The sequence below is a fragment of the Crinia signifera genome, chromosome 1 (assembly GCF_055691185.1).
Source record: "Crinia signifera chromosome 1, ASM5569118v1, whole genome shotgun sequence".
In the NCBI taxonomy this organism is placed as follows: domain Eukaryota; kingdom Metazoa; phylum Chordata; class Amphibia; order Anura; family Myobatrachidae; genus Crinia; species Crinia signifera.
The window spans coordinates 371762247-371781434 of record NC_139217.1 but is presented as its reverse complement, the minus strand read 5'-3'; the positions used below and the strand labels follow the sequence as shown (position 1 = coordinate 371781434).

General features: G+C 42.9%; 1 protein-coding gene across 4 annotated transcripts; it reads right to left on the bottom strand.

Moving 5' to 3' along the window:
* Positions 1 to 6216: 6216 nt before the first annotated feature.
* Positions 6217 to 18708, bottom strand: ARL6IP4 (ARF like GTPase 6 interacting protein 4). Of its 4 annotated transcripts, none has more exons than XM_083151182.1 (6): positions 18616 to 18708; positions 17127 to 17320; positions 9861 to 10238; positions 9592 to 9709; positions 8003 to 8072; positions 6217 to 6375 (listed from the first exon to the last, which is right to left on the bottom strand). In XM_083151182.1, exons 2-6 carry the CDS (start codon positions 17296 to 17298, stop codon positions 6322 to 6324), a joined length of 792 nt encoding a protein of 263 aa, XP_083007308.1. In that variant the 5' UTR covers positions 17299 to 17320; positions 18616 to 18708; the 3' UTR covers positions 6217 to 6321. The 4 variants fall into 4 exon arrangements, with proteins under 4 accessions (XP_083007308.1, XP_083007300.1, XP_083007281.1 ...); XM_083151174.1 differs by lacking the exon at positions 18616 to 18708 and adding an exon at positions 18413 to 18604; XM_083151155.1 differs by lacking the exon at positions 18616 to 18708 and adding an exon at positions 18312 to 18432.
* Positions 18709 to 19188: the final 480 nt, after the last annotated feature.

The window sequence follows — 19188 nt, the reverse complement described above, 5'->3', positions numbered from 1 at the left end:
TTTGTCCCTATGCACCTTACCCTGTAGGAGCCCTCACAGTCCCAGTGCTGCCTCTGATTAAAAACCCTCCCATGACTAGGCTTCTGCTGCTGTTCTCCATGGGCATGAAAAGCATGTAATGAGGTCCACCAATCAGACCTCAGTACAAACGTCTCAGCCTCTGCCCTCTGGTGCAAAGTGTCATAGGACTTAGTCAACTCCCAGTAATGCACTGCACACTTGGCTCCTGATGCTCAGCACCATTAATCATTGTCACATTGGCAGATAGGTGAAGCTGCAGCACTACCCCACTCCCATGCACAAAACCTTTAGCTAAAAAAAATTGTGCACTTTTTTTTCTAGCCGAAATGTGCCAACAGGCGGTATTTCATGCCCTACCATCCACTAGGGCGTGGCGGGAGAGTAAAATAGTGTGCCGAGCATGGCGAGCAGAGCAGTGCACTTTTTTTTATAGCCGAAATGTGCCGACAGGCGGTATTTCATGCCCTACCATCCACTAGGGCATGGCTGGAAAGTAAAATAGTGTGCCGCGCGCAGCGAGGCACCGTGCCCACAGCATGGCGAGCAGAGCAGTGCACTTTTTTAGTGTCCGTGTCAACACTTGGGCAAAAATTTTAAAAACCCCATGTTGACCTTTTGCCCATCGACCTTCCCCATGTCGAGCTAATGCTTGTGTTGACCTTCAGTCATGTCAACCTTTATACATGATAACCAAGTGTTGTCAACCTAATGCTTCCCAATCTAGTTGCTGTCTATTATCCAATGATCCATGCACATATTGTAAACATATCGCTAAGAAAGGACTTTCTGATTGTTATTTTTCACAATATCATCTAATGTGTACACTCAATATTGTTACCGGTGCGCACTCCCTCAGATCATTAAGGACCCCCTCCCTTGTCCTGCATGTTCAGGTGACCCACCACAACTCCCTTGATTGCGCTTGCTTGCCGGTGAGCTCCGCCACCAATATCTGTTGACGGGAACCCATTTAGTGTGTATAGGGCCAAGTACTTGATTGCAATGATATATCCTCCACCATGACAATGACCCAAAACATATATCAGAAGCCAAACTGCACATGCTCAACAACAAAAATGTTAATGTCCTGTAGCTTCAAAGTCAAAGGCCAGATTTTTTTTTTATAAAGACAAAAGGGCCACAAAATTCCAATACAGACCCAGCTTTTAATCCAATTGAGCATCTGTGGCAATGTTCCAAAATTGCTGTGTACCAACCAACCAACTACATCATGCCTGTTGGAGCTTGAGCAACTTCTAGAAGAATGAGCCCCAAATCCAGTGTCTAGGAAATGTTAGACTATGTGCTATAACTGTGGCTCTAGAGTAGTAACGCTGGGTGATGAATGCGAATGCCATTACTTTTCTGTTTTTGTAAGTTTGACAAATGATTGGAATAACACATTAAGTATACTGTGCTGATTAGTTGGGAATAAAGTTCAGTTAAATCCTTGATGGTCCCATGTTGTAAAATGGCAGAATTTGAAGGATCCCAATGTTGATGAGTGACGGAATATCTTTTTAAAGCCACTGTACACTTTCTGCCTTGTAACTCCGGGGTTTCTCTAGTTTCCTGCTATCTCTGCACATAAAGGGAATTATGCAGAGTTAGATGGAATACGCTACTGCATTGCATGCATACAAAATGAATGCATATATTCGCCTGTATGCAGATTGTACGCATCTTGCATTGCACCCATCTGATATCCATATGCAGCATCAGTGTGTACTTGCACCAGCCTTATAGTCAGTGTAGTAGATTAGTCTATAAGATGGGATAGTTATACCCCTCCCCAACTCTGCAGAGCTGCCAAACAGAACAGGCCATTATTCTTCTTCAGGCACACTTCCATACACTCTTCCACAATATACACTAAGGAACGTGTACTAAGGTGCACAGTTATGTCAAACCCTAAGGTTGCATCACACAGCCCAGAAGACCCTTCTATAATGGAACATGCTAAATTTGTCTGCCAGCCAAACTGTAGCAGGTTTGAAAGATGTGCCATGTGAATATGTTGTCTTGCAGGTACAGTAACCGCACTCTGCTCTTGTTCCACTGTTAACTACTCATTCAACCTGGGTGATATGATGCACTATTGCTATGCAGTTACATATTATTCCATAGCATGAGCACATGCTATCCATAGCCCAGCACTTCAGACAGTAGCTTCTCCAGATACAAGGTAAGGCCTTAGGGTTTCTTTCATTATATTTAATTATTTGGATTAAAATGATGTGACTGGGGAGCTGCCTTATGATTTTGTCTTGTTGCCGTATCCACACTGCTCTCCTGCCGGGATGCAGTTAAAATCCCGGCGGTTGGGATCCCGGCGTTCAGAATCCCGACCGCCGAAATCCCGACACATTCTCCCTCCGTGGGTGTCCACGACACCCCTGGAGGGAGAATAAATTAGTGTGCCGAGCGCAGCGAGCCCGCAAGGGGGGGCGATCCACGTCCCCCCCTTGTCGGCTGTCGGGATTCCGGCGTCGGGATTCTGAACGCCGGGATTCAGTACTGAATCCCTCCTGCCTGGTTGTATATGGTCACAGTGATGACCAGGCCTGTGCCCCAAAGAGGGCTGGTGATGACACCTTTTCAACAAACCAACATCCATCCACCATCTTCTTTCTTTCTGCAATTATTTTTTATTTCAGCTGTGTGTTTCCCTAAGGCCAGCTAATGCTATTTTCCATTCATAGCTAGGAAAATTGATTTGTTTTTGCTAACTAAAAACTATATTCATATTATTTAATGTAAAGCTTATTATAATAATCTCCATTCATGATCAGAAAGTTAATTACAAGTAATAATCGGTACTGTACATAAAGTAATGCAAAGTGAATTAATAATGGCCACAAAGTGTGGGTCCAAATCAGATTCAGGATTATCTGGAAACCGAACAGGTCCTGCGATCACATCTCAGAAATGTAAACGCATCTGTTTGATTGTCAGAAAGAGACATTTGCAGGGAGGAGCTTGGAAAATGGGGGCATATTGAGGTGAAGGACTACATTATTCCTGGACTTACCAGGACTACCGCCTGTTGTGGGGCAGACTTGCTCGGGCTTGCAGTCACAGATGACCATCGCAATTGATTGTCTAGATCAGGGCTGGTCAAACCGGTCCTCAAGATGTACCACCAGTTCGTGTTTTCCAAACCACCTAGCTGGTGCACAGCTGTAGTCATTACTGTCACATTTTCAAACATGTGCTGCATTCATTCCTACTATAGACCCACAGGCTGTCTGACAAACATGATGAACTAGATGTTCATCCAAAACTGCTATCGCATTGTAGTTTTAGCCAATGCAGGCAGGAGCTGGCATGTACCTCCTCCTACATTTGCATTGCTAATGATGGCATATGATAAGCTGCTGCAAGCAGTTTAGCATATACGATCCAATCTGAATGAAGTCCAATATTGTTAAATGTGAGCAGATGATAATCACTCTCCACCTCTACTTAGAATCCTTTGGGTAGCCAGAAACAATCTTTCTCCTGCGTTTGTGCTAAATCACCAGATCTTGTCCAATGTTACTTAGCAGTAATATGGCCAGATTGGACAGCATCAGAATATGTGTGGCCTGCTTCAGTCTATTTCAGTCACAGCAACTAGTGGATTGTAAGCAGCAATCTGCAGCCATATCTTGTAATTAAATGTGAATAATTATTATAACTGAACATTTGTAATTTCCGGTTTACAGATGACTGTCTTCTCTATGGCAGCACATTAGTTAATGTTTCAGAGAAAGCTGCCTCGCCCTCTTAGCAGTCAGCAGTCCTTCCGGCAGCAGTGTCACGCACAATGAGGTGCTGACAGGCTCCTCTTCATCCTGCCAAGACATTAATGTAGAGGCTCTTCCTGCTGATATACGGAAGCCTGAAGTGAAAGCTTGATTGTTTGACAGAAGACACATCATCCAAACATCACTGTCAAAGGAGACAAGTGAACATGTTGCTTCAATGACAAGTTGGCCAGAATGTTCCCAGCCAGTGATACAAAAATCTGCTCATTAGCTCTTATGTCTGTTCTATATGAAGTTTGGTAGCTCAGCCTTATGGTCTCAGCAAAAACTGGACAGAACAGTGATCTCAAATTCATTTTCAGCTGTGTGTATCAGATATTAATTTAGAAAGCACACGGCTGAAAAATGTTTATTCATTTTTATAGCATTTAAGGAGAAAACCCATCATCTGCACACGTGTAAATGATATTGAATAGCTATCTACATAAATCAGCAATAGGCTATCTCCATATAACTCAGGAATAAACTGCACCCATTGACAGCAGTCCTAAAAGTTGTACTCCCAGGAAAGGGCCTGACATGAATCCAGATCACAGTCACCAAAGCTGAATTTACAAGTGCAATGACAAGGATGAGGTAGATTGTGTCTGCCACTAACCGACCTGCTGTTCCGGATGGAATTGGTATGGAATTCCGGTGGTCAAAATCCAGACGCTGGAATCCCGACCGCTGAAATCCCAACAAGGGGGTGGACGTGGATCGCCCCCCTTTACGGGCTCGCTGCGCTCGCCACGCAGTGGGCCCGGTGCCTCGCTATGCTCGGCACACTAATTTATTCTCCCTCTATGGGTGTCGTGGACACCCACAGAGAGACAAAGTGCGGGGAAAGTGACTGCATCCCGTTCCGGATAATTAGGAAACCAGCACCCCTGCAACAGTTTGGGGTACCTCATCAGGCATGGATGTAACAACATGAGAAAACTGTTCAGGTGGGTTCCTGTGTATACAGACCTTTCCCATGCAGTGCAGCACAAGCCAAGATGGTGTTCAAATGATAATAGACATTTATGCATAATAAATATAAAGGAATGACAAAACACTTACTGGGGAGGACTAGAGGGTCAGGTTGGTTCCCCATCAGTGGTTTTCTGCACTGATTTAGAGTGTCACTTCACACCACTCTGCATAGTGACCCAGCAAGTGGGGTCTTCAAAAGGCAATAGAGGTGTGATAGCAGGGACGTCCCCCAGCTCTAGGGATGCCAAAGGGGCAATAACAACAAAAGTGTCAAAAAATTGTGACTCAGGAGCCAGAAGAAAGCCCTGTTCTCCAAAACAGACCACAGTCAGATCCGGAGCCTGAACAATGCAATGCCACCCTGAATGTCCATAACTACTGCCATAGGCTGTGTTGGCCATACATTAAAGCCATGGCTCTTGGAATGTGGTTGAATCCAGACAGGGCCCCAGGTCATCCTAAAAAAAAAAAAGGACTATAAATAGACAACCACTCCTAACAAAACATTGTTGTGTCTCTCATAAAGGGTGCGTTGAGAGCTGCGTTTGGCCTAACGGGCTAGGTGTTGAAGATAAGAATGGCTCAGCAAAGATGGTTAAATCAAGTTGACTGAGGTACTAATTAACTCACCTGTGGCCAAGCGTGGATTTGTATGGCGTATCCCAACATTTGTGTTCATCCTACTGTGAAGGAAAGTTATATATATTTTTTTACACTTGTATATACTTTACTTGAGGCTATATAGGATACAGAACAATCCATCCACAAACAAATGGTCTTTGTCCTGCTTCTCTTATTGTGTTACGGAGAAGCAGACGTTATGGAGGTAAGTAGGAGTCCACTGTCTCCTCACCAAGTGCTCTGCCTCCTAGGGGTAATGCATGACCAAAGGTCTGTGGGCAAGGGTACAGAGATCCATTTATGGGTGAATTTTCCATTAACAAACATAAAATCCAAGTTTGGTTATACCCCAAACATTTTCATCAGAGTAAAGCAATCACCATATACATTTCAATATATACAGTATAATGTAACATTAGATGCATTGGGGCTTGGATATATGTATGTTTCAGAGGTAACCAGGATAGGGAGAGAGAGAAAGATGGACCGACTATCTGACACAAAACCAAGATGAGATCATATATAACCATTTACATGCCTACAACAACACTTGCCCTTTATCCAGCCATACTTGTTGTAAATCCATTGGTTAACATAAGCAACTATTTTCACCCTGCAAAGCACTTAGATGCCCTACAATTCACCTACAAAGACTCAGATTATTTGTTGGATTTTATTACAATAAGAACCAAATATTTAAGACCTAAACTTGAGGGTAGCTAAAATAAAATGTGTCAAAAAAAGACCTTTTTTTTCCAATAAATGTGTCTTTAATTTATATGTCAATGAATATACACCATTACACAAATCATGATTCTATATTTTATTATTTCACATGCAACCAAGAAAATTTCACACAGTGGTCCAGTGACAAGATATGTATTTTGGAGTTACATTCAGAAAGAATCAGCCTTTAGAACATCCCAGACATCATCTGAAAAGCGAAGCCATCACTTGCTGTTGCTTGCTGTAGGGAAAGATACAACGGGTAATGTAAGCGATGTGCAAGAAATCCCAAACCATCTAGCGGCTCATTCAGGTGTGGTCATAAAGCGGCTACTGCATGGAGTGCAGGGAGTGAATATTGAACGCACCAATTTCGAGTGAATACAGCGTTTAGAGGTGTTAATGAGGAGTGGTCAGCCAAACGCGGATTCCTCAACATGACTCAATTTGTGACAATGGTACAGATATTTCAGCAATTATACGCTGTTGGACGTTAATGATGCAATAGCAGAGGGCAATCAATATGACAGGCAGTGCAAGAAACGGATCGCTAAGTATCCTGCTACTCTGCTAACGCCAGGCACCATTTTTTCTCAGAAATGCGACTAGGATGCATGAGGAGACTATGCTGATTAATTTGATTTGACACTTGTATATTGTGTGTGACTGTGACTGTATACAGAACAGAACGTGTATTGGGAAAAAGCTGCATCTGCTACAATGTAGAACTTTGTAGACAGGTTCAAAGACTCAGTTGCACACAGATAAACAAGTGCCATATATAAAATTATTCCTGCAACATCTCCTCGTCATGTTGCTACAGATGTTTGGCAAAATAACTATTCAACATGGCGTGCCAAGAGGGGTCTCTGGCGTGCATGCTGCAAAGATGTATGAGAACTTATCTATCTATGTAACTAACCATAGTGATTAATAGGTTGCATTCTCGTGAACATTGGTTCAGCCTACAAATCGGTGTGCCGCCACTGGAGCTCATGGTTAGTGTACGATAAACATTAAGGGATAACTACAAGTAATGGATGTGAGTGAATGTGTCAGCATAATTATTTGTGTTATCCATTAATAAGTAACACTATGGGGTAAATTTTCCCATAGCAACCAATCAGATTCTGTTTATAATTTTCTAGGATGCAATAGAGAAATGATAGACAGAATGTGATTGGTTGTTATGGGCAACATCACCTCTTTTAATTTTTTAGAAACTTTTAGTACATTTACCCCTCTTACTGTTAAAGTACTCATCTTGCCTCGCTGGCTTTAGGAAAGATCTATGTTCTATATAGAATAACATAACACCTACTGCTTATTTTAATAACACTAGAAGTCACTGCAAAGGTGACCTAGCATTATTCTCAGCTTTTTGACTGGTTTCAATCATAGAATTATTTGTTAACTTGTACAGGTTGAGTATCCCTTATCCGTGTTTTCCAAAAACCAAAATATTCTGAAAACTGCGCTTTTTCAGAATATTTTGTTTTTTTCATACTTGGCTCATCCCCCCGGTGTCCATGGCGGCCATCGGAATCCCCTGCCAGGGGACACCATGGACGTCGGGGGACCATCGGGGCACTGCTGGGGGATCAGGTAAGTATGAAATAAATAAATACAACCAAATCCTTAAAAAAAAACACTTATCCAAAATGCTTATGGTCCCAAGCATTTCGGATAAGGGATACTCAACCTGTACTATCCTGTAACTGCACCTCTGCTATAGACCAGTTTGAAAGAAATAAAATGGTATTCTATTTATTCATCAGAAGAGAAAACACTTGACAGATCTTTGATTTTAATGATATCTGTATCTCTGAAATAAGACCGGTGTAAATCTTCAAAAGAATTCTGCATACCTTATTGATCTCCTTGTGCCGGTCTTTGCTTACGATTTCTTCAAGTACTTCACCATCCCCTTTAATGAGCCTAGACATGAAAAGAGCCGAACATTAATCGTTTGCCTTCAAAGTCAGCACACCATATTTATTTTCTTTACTGCCTCTTTTTTTTATAAGGTTTTGTTTGAGTAAGGGTCTATAAAAAAACTTTAATTACAGGCTAGAATGGTGGAGGGATTTAAAGCACAGAATTTCATATCTGTAAAAGTGCAATGCCTTAAAAGACTGTACATACTTATATTATTATAAAAAAAAGGAATATATCTGGAACGACGGCAGCTTTAATGAGCATATAGGAACTATGTGATGTGCAGAGGAAGCATTTAATGATGTCTCTTGGGAATGGCCGCTGCCCTTTAGATCAAAATGTGCCACAAGAATACCATGCTCTGTTCTAGCTTAGGTATCTAGTTATACTGTACAATTCTCTAGCATGAAAATTCCTGTAGAAAGTAGGTCATTCCCTGTCATTACACACACATATATATATATATATATATATATATATATATATATATAGTAATCAAACATCCCAGAGGGGATGAAAAACGGCACTCAGGAGACGGTTTGTATGCAAATAAAAATGTATTTGGGGACGTTTCGGGGTATTAGCCCCGTCCTCAGCCCAAACCTACAGCCAGGGGTTGGGCTGAGGACGGGGCTAATACCCCGAAACGTCCCCAAATTCATTTTTATTTGCATACAAACCGTCTCCTGAGTGCCGTTTTTCATCCCCTCTGGGATCTCTACTTCTGGCACCGGGGGCATGCTGTTATATTCATCATAGAGTGCCGGCAGACTTTGGATTGCTATATATATCCCAGGGTGGGGTGCAGTGGCCTGTGACCACACACTCTAGTAAATACAAACACAGGGGGCCCAGCACTCACTACAACAAACTAACTCACCTTAACATTCAAATAATCAATAAATAAATAATGGGGTTTTAGTTCATGAATTGATCAATGCATTTAAGCTTGCAGCCCATCGCCAAGGGACCCCATTTCACTGCAAGTCCTACACTAGCAACTGGTTTTCTTGGGAAATATATATATATTACCTTAATCAGAACTACAGCAACTGGTTCATTATACAAATATAATAGTCAATGCATTCTCCAGTCAGCTCCATATGTTGTTCTTCTTACATTTAGTTACACTGGAAATAGAGCCAAGTAATATATGGTGATATGTTGTGGAGAATGGAAATTCCCTATCTTTGAGCAGTTTAATCATTATAAAAATTCGGAAATAGAGAAAGAGTCCAATTAAATTTTTCTTCACGCTGGTCTACCACTAGATGGCACACAATGTACCAATTCAATTGTTGCACTGTTTGGGTGGACAAGTAGCAGGGTAGAAACATTTCAGCTCGCAGCATCCTGAGTTGCGAACAGAAATCTGCTGCAAAATTACAAAGGATTGGGTGCTTGGGAATTTGAGTGCCCAAATTGGGACATTAGATGGGTTTAGCCGCTTTGCGCAGACTACATATAAACATTTCAAACATGAAATAATGTTGCAGCTCATAACTTATAAATGACCTACCTCGTTCTACCGGTCTCCGGGTCTAATACTTTCCGGATAACACTCTGCCGTGCATCCCACTCTTCCTTAGTCATTGGTTTCATTGCTTGAATGCGGGTCTTTTGTTCATCAGTTAAAACTGGTAGGAAAGGGCAACAAATAGCTACTTTTTTATGGATCTATTAAGTAATCAATGTGTTAACATTTTCAATTTTGATTTAAAATTGAGTGTTTTGGGTACTCCTTGTAGACTTTTGCCAGAAGATGTAGCAATAGTCACCCCTTTTTACCTGGTCCAGTGTCTTCCAGAGGTTCCTTTCTCCACAGATCTACAGACGGTCCAGGATGGGATTCTTCTGTCCTGCACAAGACCTCCTGGCCTTTCACCTTTGATACATTTCTCTTGATCTCTTTTTTGCGTTTCTTTTTCAACTTTTTTTTCTTTCCCTTTTTGAGTTTTGATCTCTTTTTGTGATGGCTCCTGTGTTTCAAATGGTCACTTGAGTCTTCTGAAGAAGAACTTGATGAGGACGATGATGATGTGGAGGAGGATGAGGATGTACTGGAGCTCTCTGAAGATGACCTAGTCTTCCTCTTTCTCCTTCTGTTTCTCTCCGAAGTAGAAGATGATGATCTGCTACCTTTCCTCTTTCTCTTCTTTCTTTTCTCTGAAATAAACACATCATAAAGAAAAAAAAAGGATATTGCAACAGCAGTGTTGTAAACCACCCAAAACTTGTTGTAAACCACCCAAAACTATAGTATGTTGATAGCTCTGATCAGGAATAATGCTGTCTAAGAAATACACATAAAAAGGAGATACATAAAAGAGATGCTATATTTAAAATGTATTTATTAGATCTTGAATTACATAGAAAATGCTATGCTCTCATTTGTATAATGATGGCTTCATGCACCTTGATGGAAGGAAGCATACATATTTTATTACCCATGAGAAAGTTGAATAAGACCTCATACTGCCTGACCCTTCCATGACCTTTCTTCTTAATTATTTGCAAAGGCAGCAATTGGAACTATGCAGGCAATGAGTGGTCACAAAATGAAGCACATTCAGTTTATTTCTTACCTATTACTAGAGGAATGACAACTGCTTAGAAATATTGCGTATAAGATTATTTTGGGGCATGTTGAATATTGTATCATTTTAAATGCTGCAGTTCTAGAAACTGTAAGAAGTTGGTATAATGGAGTAAACTACTTGGGTCAGTATGGCACTATTGCTGGGGTTCTCCAGAATGTGTCATCATAATTTATTTCTTGCACTGGTTGGGCTAATGCTCCTAAACCGAATACCCTACAGTACCTTGCTTACTACATGTTCTCTAAGCGCTTCCTGCAAACGTCCCTTCAACAGTTCTATTAGAGCTACAGAGGAAATTCACTTCCTTGTGAGTAAAAGAGACCTACAGTACGGCTGAGGTACTTACATATATGACCAGAGAGGTTAGATTGGGTGTCCCTAACCTTATATTTTATTGTTATACAGCTAATTTAGCACAGGCAGTGCTTTGGCACTCAGACACTTCTTCTCGAAGGTGGGTTCAACGTGAAGCTGAACGGTTGCAAAGTATATCTGTTTCATATCTACTTTAGTTCCTCAGTAGGACTGCCTTGTTACCGACAAAAGCATTCACAGTTGTTGTCTGGTAGAGGACTATAAAAGCTTTTGATCTCCTGTCATCTACATCTTCTCTTCACTTTTTGTGGGATAACCCAGGTTTCCCTACTGGCTTTAGCCATAGGCTTCCTATCCTTGGATCAAAAGGGGTCTCTGTTTAAACTGATATTGCTCTGTTACGATCTTTCCCCTACTTCCCTGATATTTGAGGTTTCATGTTCTCTTCCATTGCATTGTATTTGTTGTATTTGCAACTAAGGGGGGTATTCAATCCCCCGCCGCTATTTCTGACAGGGGAAATAGTGGCGGGTGCCTATTCAATGCTGTCTTTCCCGACAGCATTAAAGAGGCATCTCGGCAAAACGACCCCGACTTTAAAAGCAGGCTTTTTTTTGTTGAGAACGATTGTGGATTGTCGAGCTCACAGCCGGATCTTGACAATCCACGGCCGTTTCTTGCGGCCCCGCTCCCTTTTTGGCACTCGGCAGGCGGGACATTGAATTCCGCCTGCCGATTATCAGTGGAGCAGGCCAAGAATGGACCAGGGTCGACAGTCATGACCCGGGATTGAATATCCGCCTAAGTAGCTTTCATACTTCAATTTGTTCCCCCTGTAGAGCTAGATTGAGAACTCTTGAATCTCCCTGATTGCAAGATTCTCCTGTTAATGGTTTGCTATATAATATTTATTGTGTTTTGATGTCTCATGATATCCCGCGCTTGGCCCTTCACGAGACCTTGGAGCGTGAGATGAGGGAAACTGTGGGGGCTGTGCAAAGGTTCTTCAATTTACACTATACTTCAGATTACCAAACTCGCTAGGCCAGCCTCACACCTAGTGCTGGTATGCCAAAATCCACACAGAAACTAATCTGGCATATTTTAAATGTGGTCAAGTGCCACATAGGATTCAATTGGAAATCACATTTAACCGCTTCAATAACCTATATCACAAAGGTTTACCTACCAGATGGATTTTATTACTAGCATAGTTGATAACAAGGCTGCTTTTTTCTCTTCCACTTGGTCTCCATGGTTATGTTTTCACAATTCCCTTCATCCTATGATACATGGGTTAAAGCAATAAGGTTTCTAGTAGGGTGGCCACAGCAGTCATGAGTGCTCGTGTTTGACTGTGGTAGATAGGGTCTCTCTATATGTTTATTCTTATGTTATCTTTATAACCCAAAATTGCTGTTTTTTTTAATGGTCTTAAATTATGCTTTGCTGCAATTATGTTGTGTGTATATATATTGTGATACAGCAACAAGTCCTTAGTCAAGGTTCCCCAGGACACAGGTTAAGCAGCACTTCACGGCCTTGTTAAAGCTGTTCCCAGGCCTACCCCTTATAGTGAGCTGTGGGGGAGAGCCACAGGGTAAGCCCACATAGCAACACTTCCAGCATACATGAATGTGCTCCTGTGCTCTTCATGAGACCAGTACATTTATAACTTTATCAAATTAATGATTCCAAATTATCCCCCTTTCATGGTCCTCTGGAAAGGCGTTTATAATTTTTTTCCCCTCCAACCATGTAATTCTGCCTTATAGTGTGCTATCCTGTAATGTATACCTCCACTAATTGCACACCCTGCCACCAGTGACTACGCAGTGCACCCCAGCTGGTTGCCTCAGATGGTTCCTCTGCGGGCAGAATGTGCTTCACGTGGATGTTTCCATACACTGTATATCATACTACTACACAAGCACCCGCTTTCCCATATATGCATTGTGCCCTTATATTGCTCACCTCCCACAGTGTAACCTTCATAGTGTGCCCAACATGGCTGCCTCATCTGGTACACTTGTGGATGGGATGAAAAATACCTGGACTTGACTGTCTTATTAGGACCCTACTCTACAAAGCAATCATTTCATTTTGTGTCATTTCTTCTAGAGGTAATTTTACGCAGTGCACCGAAGATGGCTGCCTCACCTGGTACCTTGTTATGGTGCAATACACAACTCGTGGAAATTATTATCCAAAATGCCTGCACCAACACTACATTGTGCCTATTGTGCGTGTGTCCTGGCCATCTGCCTGCCGTCCTGCTGATACTGTAGTTATTGCTACTAGTACAGTGAGGATACTGCTGTTGTCAAGTCCAGTGATTGTCCAGTCCATTGATAGACAGCACTCAGTGCTATAGTGTATGCCCAATGTCATCGAAGAGGAACTTGAAGAAAAAAAATGAATGTAAATTGTTTGAGGAGAAACATAAGCTTGCCAATATGCCATTAAAGCCACTGAATGCCAAGGAATGGCTAAGGCCATGAACTATGTCTAGTGGTTCAGCTTCACACGACAATCTAAGCCCTCCTCCTGCTAGAAATTTTAAGAGAGTTAGGCAACAAACAGCAAACAACTGTGCCTTCTAAAGACATGGTATCACAATTCCCCAAGGAGAGTCCAAGGGTGTTGGTGGTTGCAATGTCTGGCCTTCCCATCACTGTATGGAAGAGGTGGCTCCTTCCACCAGTTGCAGCACGCCCTCTGCATATGCTGGAAGGATCACCCACAGTCCAGTACCTGATTTTTAGATTGAAGGTGTCAAGTTATACACCAGGAGGAGGATATTGATGTAGCTGGCGTTGAGGAGAATGCTGCTGATGTGATTTGCTTAAATGAAGCACCAGGCGAGACCGTGGGATGCAAAAGGCCATCACCATGCCTGGGCAGAAGACCAAAAAATCCACCTCTTTCGCCTGGAATTATTTTTATCCAGTTCCAGACAACAATTTTCTCACCTTATGTAGCTTATGTAATGCTGCAATAAGCAGGGGTAAGGCTGTTGGCCACCTAGGGCCATCCTCATTTATGCATCGCCTGAAGTTTGTTCATAAGTCACTGTTTATCACAGAAACTGTGGTTAGGACCGTAAGCAGTCCAGGGACACCTCAATCCCTTGATCCTGTTGTATCCAAGCGCCTGAAAACTACACCAGCAAGTCACTCCTCATCAATTCCCTCCTCCATCCGGATCAGAGGTAGTACTGCAGGCCATGTCACCGGCATGACTGACTCCTCTTCTAACCTTGATTCATCCGGAGGATCCTGCAGCGCTACGCCTACTGCTGCCGCGCTGCAAATCATTCATCATCCCAGTGGGGAAGTCGGAAGACCACTACATCTTTCATTAAGCAACAGTCGTTTGCAATGAGGATGAAGTAAGACAGTATGTGTTAGACGTGCGTCCGGTGTCCGCCATCAGTGGAGTGGGATTTAGACGATTGATGGAGGTATTGTGTTCCCGGTACCAAATCCCATTTAGATTCCACTTCACTAGGCAGGCGATACCCAGGATGTACAGAGACATCTGAAAAAGTGTCCACAGTGCCCTGAAAAATGCGGCTGTTCCCACTGTCTACTTAACCACGCACATATGGACAAGTGGTTAAGGAAAAACTAAGGACTGTGACAGCCCACTGTGTAGATGCATCGCCTTTCGCAGCAGCATCACCGAAACGCCAGTGCCTTCCAAGGCAGGCTACGCTGTGTATCACCAGTTTCAGTAAGGCACAACACCGACAAATCATCGCGCAGTGGCTTACCCCACTTAGACTCTCCTGGGGATGTGTGGTATCGGACAACGCCAATAACATTGTATGGGCATTACATATGGGCAATTTCCAACATGTGCCATATTTTGCCTACACAATAAATCAGGTGCTGCAGCATTTCCTTAAAAGTGATAGGAGTGTGCAGGAGATGCTTACGGTTGCCTGCAAAATTGCAGGACACATTCGCCATTCTGCCACTGCCTGCCAAAGGCTGAAACAACATAAAAAACTCCTGAACCTGCCATGCCATCACATCATCAAGAGGTTGTGATGCGCTGGAACTCCACCCTCTATATGCTGCAGAGGATGGAGAAGAAGCAAAAAGCCATTCAAGCCTACACAGCCACCTACGACATAGGCAAAGGAGCGGAGATGCACCTGACTCAAACGCAGTGGAGACTGATTTCCGATTTCCGTGTTGTGCAAGGTTCTCCAGCCGTCAGTTCCGACACTGCCAGCTTAAGTCAGGTAATTTCCTTGATCAGGCTGTTGCAGAAGCAGCTGGAGAAAGTGAAGGAGGAGCTAAAGCACGGCAATTCCGCAAAGCATGTAGGTCTTGTGGATGAAGCCCTTAATACACTTTGCCAGGATACAAGGGTGGTCAGTCTATTAAGGAATACATTCTGGCCACCGTGCTTCATTCTTGGTTTAAAGCTTACAGATGCTCCATCTCATGCTTGCTCAGTGGTCATACGAAGCGGACCGTGACACGGCAACAGCTCCTCCTTCATTTTCTCATACACCTGTGGCTGCGAGGAAACAGCTCAAATATCCAACCCGCTGGCGGTGACACAGGGCAAGCAGGACATCTGGTCCGGACTGAAGGATCTGCCAAGAATTGCTGACCTGTCTACTGTCGCTGCATATGATGCTGTCACCATTGAAAAAATTGTGGAGGATTCCATTGGTGACAGTATCCAAGTACACATGTCAGACAGTCTATACCTGTACTGGCAGGAAGAAACGGTTGTCCCCACTCTAGTGTGTATTTAGAGTTTTTAGTGCACCGAGGAACCTGGTCAGCGAGCGTTGTAGGAGGCTGCTATCGCAAAATGCGGAGAAGATGATGTTCATCTACTGTAAATGAATTAACAATTCTTCAACAAAGACCAGCAATTGCCTCCAGAGACTTAGGGGGGTATTTAATGTGGGGTCGTCCCATTCTCGGTCAGCTCGACTGAGAAATCGCAGTTGGGATTCAATGTCCCGCCTGCCGGGGGCGAGAAGGGGGCGTGGCCACAAGAAGTGTCCGGGAATCGTTGAGCTGTGGCTGGGAGCTTCACTGCTTGTGAAGTCGGGCTCGTTCTGCGAGTTCCCCAGCTCAATGATGTCGAGGAAGACAGCATTAAAAAGGGCCCAGCGGCCATCTTCCCCGATGTGAGATGCTCGCCGGGGATTGAATATCCCCCTAAAAATGGACCTGTGATGATGGATTCCAGTGGGGACAAATTGATAATCTGTGAGGATGAGGATTTACGCACTGAAGGGGTTGAGGAATTGGAGGATGACAACTTGCCTCTGTAGAGCCAGTTTGTACAGTGAGAGATGATTTCTTATTTTTTCAGTGGGGGCCCAAACAACCCAATCATTTCAGCCACAGTCATGTGGCAGACCCTGTTGCTGAAATGATTGGTTTCTTAAAGACAGTGTGCATGTCCTATTTACACAACATAAGGGTGAGTGGGAGGGCACAAGGACAATTCCATCTGGCACCTCTTTTTTTGGCATTATGTGCTCTTTGGGGCCTAGTTTTCAAACTGCCATCCTGTCTGCCACTGCAGTGCCACGTGTTTGTGCCGCCCACGTGTCGCTTAGCATAGTCATCCAGCTACCTCGGTGCAACCTTTTGGTCTAAAATCAACATTGTGAGGTGTTCAGGACAGACTGGAAATGAGTGTAAATTAATGTTACTGAGGTTAATAATAGTGTAGGAGAAAATAAAAATAAAAACTACAGATCCAAAACACGAAAAGTGGCCGGTGCACATCCCTACTTTAAAGTGCAATGTAAATAAAGTGCAGGTGCAGAACTAAATAAAAAAAAGAAGTGAATCTTCACCTGCAGAAAAAAAGCATATGTATTTATTAGTATTTATTTTTTCCTCACGTTACAGGGCTTTCATTCCCCTCTTTCAAGAAAAAAATAATAAATTATTTTGTCATTGTTCTTTCACCATAAGAAAAGGGCGTGTGAGCCCCCAAAACATTGTAAACTGGTTTCCCTTATATATCAATTATTTATAAAGTCTCTGAATGCGCCTGTTTTGTCCCTCTGTGAGATCTGTGTATACATAACTATCTAGAGAACATCTGAGCATATATATACTTTAATTAGGCTGTACAGTGTGTCACAAACCTTTCCTAGAGGTATCAGCATGATATTTGGCAAGAGACTTGTGCTTTCTTTCAGGGGAAGAGCTGCTGCTGCTGTCTCTGTGTCTGGAGGATGATGTTGTCCTCTCTGCTTTGTGGTTAGCTACAGTATGGCTCCTACTATGGTGTCTTTTTTTTGTCCGAGTGTTCTCCATAATGGGTTCTCATCAAGAAGCACTGTAAATCAAAAATAGCGGAATACAATGTTACTGAAAAACTGATAGTATCACACACACACACATTTGTCATAGTTACAGGCACAAAGTACATTCAGGGATACAACTAGTGACAGTCATTAAAAAGATCTTAATATAAACACTGGAGAAGACAATAAAATTCAGGGAAAAGGGTTAGAAAGAACCAACATATCAGGTATGATATATATGGCAGTGTTTTCCAAACTTGGTTCTCAAGTAGCACTTACAGTCCAGGTTTTCAGCATAGCCATGCTTGGCAACAGATGACTTAATTAGTACATCGGTCAATATGATTTAACCACTGATGCTGAAACATAGATCTTTAAAACGTAGGCGGTTAGTGATCTTTGAGAACTGAGTTTGGAAACCACTGATGTATGGTATGATGTGCTGCTTATTATACCTTATAGCTGGGGTAGCCAACCCTAGTCCTCGAGAGCTACCAACAGTGCATGTTTTGCAGGTCTCCTCACAGAATCACAATTGAGCTAATTAGCTACATCTGTGTATCTTTTAAAATGTGTCAGTGATTAATGAGTGCAGCAGCTAGGTTGTCTCGAAAATGTGAACTGTTGGTAGTTCTCGAGAGCTAGGGTTGGCTACCACTGCCTTATAACAATACACTTGCTTGAGAGAGACCATAGTGTACAGTATATGCATATCATGTAACTTTGGTTTCCAACCAGTTAGACGGCATGGGTGCCATTTGCCATTTTTTTAACCACTTGTGACCCCAATTAGTGTACCGCTTCCCTTGCCACGCTGCCAGCAAGGTGCCTTGCTCCACTACCACTGTGCCTGGCAGATGAATGGGATGAATCAATCCTGCAATTGGTAGATAGAGCAGGAAGAGCAAGCTAATGAAGCTAACAGGGCTGTGCACACCAAATAATGCCTTTGCATAACTGTCCTCATCAGCAATGCACGCATATTATATACTGCATACTGTACGCACATCACGCGGCTCTCACATTATATCACTGCAAAAACATTGACTGATTTCCGTGACTTTATTCCGCCGACATGCACTAAGAATAGCCAGACAGCTGCAGCGCAATAAACGCTCACTCACTCTGCGCATGCGTACTGCTCTGTGCCCGGTCCCTGCGCCCCTGTATCCGGCGCTGTAGAGTGACTCCTCCCGCTCCCTCAGAAACAGCTCCAGGCATACAGGGTGTAAGAGGTCACAGCAGTCACCCGCCGCGGTACATACAGTAATATATTAAATAGAACGGCTAAAAAGTGCTGTTGTTATCATCATCATCCTTCATATACCTGATCAGTTCCTTGTGTTACACTCATAAGCGTCCCAAGCAACAAACAACATTCTTATAGTTCCGCACTTCTGAAGTAAAGGCAAATAGAGAAAGAATTCTGCAATCTATTTAGTTTCAAATTCCTCAAATCTTAGTATTTACGGGGTTTTGTACGTAATCAATGATTATTTATTTCAGACAATTATACAGTAACAACAATAATGTACAATAATAGTGTTGAACAATTTTTATAAATACAGAAAATAAAACCAGGAGATGCACAAAATATGGGTCCGGTAGGATATGACGGCGGTCGGAATCCGGCTGTCGAAATACCGACGCCACAATGCCGACAAGGGGGGGCCATGGATCGCCCCCCCTTGCGGGCTTGCTACACTCGGCACACTATTTTATTGTCCCTCTATGAGTGTCGTAGACACCCATAGAGGAACAAAGTGCCGGGATTCTGGCGACGGTATTTCGACCGCCGGGATTCCAACCGCCGTCATATTTACCGCATCCCCAAAATAAAAAGGATGCACAGGAGGCAGTGACTAGGATGCATGGCGAAGGACACAATACCATAAACTGT